We start from the raw sequence: 6,000 nt of genomic DNA on the forward strand, positions 1-6,000 counted from the left end.
TTTTTAACAGTTACAGAAGAAAGACTAATCTGTTTGGAGCAATGAAGTTAAAGGGGGGATATTTGTGTATATGAAATTCATATACAAGAAAAGTGGAGGATTTAAAAAATTTTCGTCATGATATGGAGCAGGGAATTTGAGGTTTCCATTATATGTGTCATAATCATAGCATGTCCTGAGTTGGAAGGGACTCACAAACATCGAGTCCAACTGTTGTCCCTGTGTATTGCAACCCCACAGTTCACACCGTGTGTCTGAGGGCGTTGTACAACTGCTTCTTGAATACTGACAGGCTTGGGGCCTTTGATAATTCTCCTGGGGATACATTAGCCTGTGACTATAGGTGGTATCTCCACATTAAATAGCAAGAAGGAAGAGCAGCAGCTGCATGTAGATGATGGTGAAGAGTAAAGTCAAAGTAGGATTTCAGAAAAATGGATAAACCTACTTAGGAAACATAGAGGTAAGGTGAGAGGGGAAATGTATGGAAGGTAATGGAAGATAATGTATCCTTATGAGATATAATATAGCATACCTAAACAGTTAAAAGCTTTATGTAACTTGGTGACCAAATGTGCAAGAAAAACGCTTTTGGTTGATTTACGTAAAGGCTGTGGCTTACCACAGGTGATGGGGTCCACCTCAAGCAGCAGTGATCTCAATGAATCTGTAGGTGACAACACTAATAATCTCCCCTGTGCAATTCGTTTTTTAGAATTGCTGAGTTTAGTTTACTTGGTGGAAAAAAAATCAGTTGCATAAAAGAACATAAACTAATGGAATGTCCTGACTATGAACATAAACATGAAAGTTACCAAAAAAAAAAAAAAAAAAAAGGGCAAAGAAGGCGATTTTCGTTTAGCTTTAGCTTCTTTGCGTACACACATTATAAAACTCTGTTTAAGTAACTTCATACTAATTTTTTCACAATTCTTCCACACACATTGTAGGGTTCCCTTGTTTGTGGCAAATGTCAGTACTTGCATTGTTAATAGGATGGGATATTGCAGGAAGAGGGAAAATGTTCTCCTAGAGGAACAGTGGCTTGTCTATTGAATTGTTTTTCTCTGTTTATCTCAAAGGTTCTGCATGTTACTAGTCAAATGTTCAGGTATGACAATTAGTTGTATATACCTTATTTTCTATCATACAGTTTGTAGTAGTTGCAGTCTAAAGCTCAGGAACTTGAAATGCTCACAGCTCTGCCTGAAATATACAACGATTATGTTTGTGTCTTGTGAAACAGAAAAAATCATTTACTTGGCAAAATTTCAGTTCTGACAAAAGTCACGTGTCACTTTTTTGAGTATTATTTACAGTTTTGGCCTTATTGTGCCTGCACTTTCACTTGATTTATAAAAGGTAATGATACAACCTCTGACTTTAGAAGGATTCTCAAAATGAAGTTTAGCTTGTGAAGTTCTCTAGTGCTGTAATTTTGAGCTCTGTAAAGAGTGAGTAGTTGTGTTACTCAGAGCGCTGTTTGGGTGATAGTACAGTGAATGAGATCTTGAGGCTCTACAATGATTAAGTATTAAATAAACAGAGAATACTGAATAGCTAAACCACTTGTTGAAAGCTATTTGTATCTACTGTTAACAAGCAAGATGTCTTGTGAAAAAAATGGTGTATCATCATGTAATCTCTTATGATGATTACTGTGCATAGGGGTTCCAAATTAAAATATTTCCTAATTTTTTAGTGATTTACTTAATGAATTTAATTTTGTTTAAATGTCATTGACATGGAATAACCTCAGAACTCACAAAGCTGTTTGCTTTCTTTCTTTATTTTACGATAATATTGGTCCCTGAATTCTTATCTCCATCCTGAAAGCATATGTCTGTCTCTGAGGGACTTGGAATAAGATATCATCGAAAGCTGGTCTTCTTGTCTTCTGCATCTGTTCTCAACATTCTGGATCAAGACACCACTCTAGGAATTTTACTGATGAATAGGGAGCACAGGAAAAAATATTCTGCGGTACTTTTTGGATTGAATCTCTTGAGTAGTTTGCATCTTCTGGAGTCAGAGACCAGCGGATGCCAGACAGGAAGCCTGTGACTGAGCTAGGACTGGATCTCATTTGTCAGAATTCAAGTCCAGTGCTTTAGCAATAAACTAGTACATCTTTACGTCTCCGAAAGTGACTTCTGAGCACTCCGCCTCATATTGCCTTTGAAGACTCTGTGGAATAACATAGTGATCCAGATTCTGGTTTAGACGACTTATTTCGTATTCAGTTTATTTTTTTCTTGCTTTATAATGCAATCAATGGTGGTTTGCAATGAAGCATTGAGTTGTCCAAGCTGATGATTTGCTGAGAAGAATATTTAATCACGTTACTTAAGATTTTTCAAGCATTTTGATTCTTGCACTTGGAACAGTTGGGTCCAAACACCAAGGGTGTAATTGATAAGCTTTCAGACTCTGGATTTTACTGCTCTGAGCTGGCATTAATACAGCATTTACTTATATTTGATTCAGTTGTGTTCATTTCTAGCCAGATAGTTCCGGCTACTCAATATAATTTTTACTGAAGCTGTATCTGTTGTGTTTGTGTTTTTTGCGGACAGTTACTCCTTTTTTCTTTTTTTAAGTGTACACATAAAGACCATCTGACATTGCAACATAGTAAATCAATAAATTAATTATTTAATTGTTTTGTCTGTTTTTATAAAACATGTTTGTGTTTACCTTTGTCTGAAAAAAAAACATTATGTCTTATAGTAATGTTGTAGTGAGAGGCTTGCCGACTTCTTATTCATTTCTCACTGTAGCTTGTTCCAGAAACAGTCTGTTGCACTCACTTGGTTCTTGCTACTTCTAATTTGTCTTTCATTTGGTCTGTGTGAAACAACATCTTCAGTATCTGTTTCTGTTTTATCTTGCTCTATTCGGTCTAAGCTCCTAGCTGATGGTGTTCAAGGAAAACTTTGTTGCTTCTCATGATTTTTTTTTAGAAGCAGCTATAATAGAGAGGTGTCCATACTTCGAAGTAAAGTTGCACAGCTGCAGACTGACTGTGATTTTTTAAAAAGGCAACTGACAACTGAACGCTTTGAACGGTAAGATGCTTTTTTTTTTCAGTGAGGTGACTCTTTTTATTTCTTTTTCACTCTTAAAACTGTTGCTTTTTTCAATACCGAGGAACTTTTATGGAAAATTACATTTCAATTGTCATGCAAAATCTCATTCTTATATTGAAAACGGCAGATTTAAAAAAAAAAAAGGCAACGAAAAACCAAACAACAAAAAACCCACAACTTATATAGTTTATGAATTCCCTTTAAATTTTGTGAGTTTGCTATTGCATCTAAAAAAATTAAAAATCACTTCTCGTTAAAACAAGAAGAAAGTTTAGTGACATTACAAGAAAAGAGGGCTCTTTGCAAAGTATTGTGAAAATCACCAAGTAAAAATAAAGAAATTTTTTCTTCCTTAAACATCCTGCAGTATCAAAGTGTTTTGTAATTGAAATTGCTATCTGTTGGTAGAGAGCGTGCAATTCAGGAAATGCGTCGACATGGTCTCTCTACGTCATCATTACGTGCTTCACCTCCTCTCAGTTCAACATTAAGGTCTCCCTCACGTTCTCCAGAACGTACTGTTGGCAGGACAACTGATGAAGCAGCAGCTGAAAAGTAAGCAATTTAATTTTAGCAGATTGTCTCTGTTTAAGAGTTATGTTTAAACTGTTTCTAAATGATACTTTTCTAATTGTATGAAATTCTTACACACTTTAGGTGGTGCTAAGTTCTTCTTTTGTTGACTCTCCTAACTAGAAAATATTGATTGGAAATGATAGATGCAAAGCGCTCTCCAAAGACCATATAATGAAATGAATTCCCGTTCCTGTTTCTGTTAATGGTCTTGCACCAGCTGACAGCTTCCAAATATATATAGCCTGCTTATTATGCCCATTAATTATATCCAAATATATATTACCAAATTATTATTGTTAATAGTTATCTCCAAACAACAAATAATTTGTATTAAGAGAAATACCATGAAATTCTCTCAATTACAGCTATGAAGAAAAGACGTTCCATAGGAGAGAGTCCAACTAAAATGCATTTGAACCCTACACAGTAGTTGAAACTGTCTCCAAAACAAGTGCATAAAAATAATTAGTGCACTTTTTCAGTGTTAGTGCTTGAATGCTGTGAATGTCTAAGATCGTGGTCACTAGAGTCCATAAAAAAGAAATCAAAATTAACTCACTTGTTCATTTTCACTGACATTTTTATTCTTCTAGAGATGACTGTTGCTTTAGATGATGTCTGTTAATGTGTTACAGGCATGAGGATTGACTATATCCTGGGTGTCCTATACTGCATAATAAATTGCAGCGAAGAGCGGAAGGAGAGGGAGATACAAACAGTGATTTTTTTTATAGGAAATACATATGCTATAACAGCTATATAGTGTGCTAGAACAGCTCATTAATCTAAGTAGCTAAATGCTGAACTCCAAGAAACAATTCCAAACTGACAAGATTTTAAACTTTACTTTTGTTGGTAAATACATATAGCTGGTTCTTAAGCTTGCTTTTTTTAACAAAAACACAGGTTTCCTGAGAACTGAGGTCAGCATGACATGATCCACATTGTCAGAAATGTTCTTCTGCAAGTTTTTGGACAAAGCAAAAAAAAAAAAAAAGAAACCGTAGCAAATGAGATATTGGTAGTGGGGATGAAAGAGCAGTTATGCCTTTTCTTTACTGGTGAGCTATTAGGCAGACCCTGTTATGTTGCAAACCAACATTGAGATTGAGATAAGGATAGATAACATATTTCTGAGAGTATCATTAGTAGAGAACTGTCTTTAGTCTTCCTTGCTTTACAGTGAGTCCCAAGAGCAGTAAAAAGAGTCCAGTTGCTATACTTGAAGAATACCATGTAGTGAACTATTTTTATCCCGCTATTTGCATATTTAGTTTTAACAATGATCGCTCTGTACCATATCTTATCAGAAAATATCCAATTTTCGTGAACTATGTATTTTTAAAGAAAATGTTTTCTAACAACTGAATTAATATTTAAACCTACCAATGGCTTCTTATATTTACATGATCTCTGTATTAATTTCACCCTACTTATTTATTTCTTCCTAGGATCTTATGATAGTAAAGGGTGCTCTGTAATGACTGTTCTGTAGTGTTATCTGCTTTAATCTTCTCAAAAATGTTCTCTTCCTCCTTGTCTCACGTGTACCTTTTTAAGCATTTGAGCAGTAAATCAATGAATTGAAAGTAGCTTTAGATAAATGCTAATACTTGATATTCAGGAATAACAAAAAAGAATGAAGAAAATAAATATAATAATTAATTTTTTATCCTAATTTTCATTAGTAAAATATACTAGATAGCTTTATTTTGACATTTTTTCTTTCTCTACCAGAAATGTGAGCTTCAAGGAATGACCAGTACTTGAGCAACTGAAGCATTACCTTATTACAAGGACTTTTTTGAAAAAATAATGAAGGCTGACCTGTATTCTACCTCTGTTTCCTTCAAATCAGTGGTTACCTTTGAAATTTCTGAGAACCAGTGAAGAAATCAACTTTGCAAAATTCTGCTTTCCCAACTGGCTGGAATGGATAGGTTTTTGCTGGCTGTTTGATGGGTTATGTGTCGAGGCTCGCTATGTTTTACTACTATTTTGCAAACATAATAATTATAAGAAGGAAACAAGTAGCTGATGTGACAGTCTCTTGGTTTTGTTTTATTATTTTATTTCTATTTGCTGATCTCATATGGTTACAGAAATTTGCTCATCTTAGTGTGAGCTACCATAGGAGAATAACATACATAACTGTCTTAATGTTGAGCCAGTGTACGTTTTATATTTATGACGATTTCCTCTGTTTGGGCTTTTAACAAGTGTCTTCTGTTTACATGTCATTCTTCATGGTATTTAAAACTATTGATTATCTGTTTTGTGAATGCATTTTGTTTACTGTACCTTTTCTTAATAAAAAAAAATCAGTTATTCTTAA

The 6,000-nt window shown here is 34.4% G+C and overlaps 1 protein-coding gene across 1 annotated transcript in view; it reads left to right on the forward strand.

Moving 5' to 3' along the window:
- Window positions 1-6,000, forward strand: part of CEP135 (centrosomal protein 135) — a 38,635-nt gene extending 32,635 nt beyond the window's left edge. The window contains exons 24-26 of the mRNA XM_065836211.2: window positions 2,964-3,068; window positions 3,498-3,644; window positions 5,403-6,000. Of these exons, the coding sequence (XP_065692283.1) occupies window positions 2,964-3,068; window positions 3,498-3,644; window positions 5,403-5,424 (274 nt within the window). The 3' untranslated portion in view covers window positions 5,425-6,000. The remainder of the gene's footprint in view (window positions 1-2,963; window positions 3,069-3,497; window positions 3,645-5,402) is intronic.

Source organism: Patagioenas fasciata, chromosome 4 (genome assembly GCF_037038585.1).
Source record: "Patagioenas fasciata isolate bPatFas1 chromosome 4, bPatFas1.hap1, whole genome shotgun sequence".
Lineage (NCBI taxonomy): Eukaryota > Metazoa > Chordata > Aves > Columbiformes > Columbidae > Patagioenas > Patagioenas fasciata.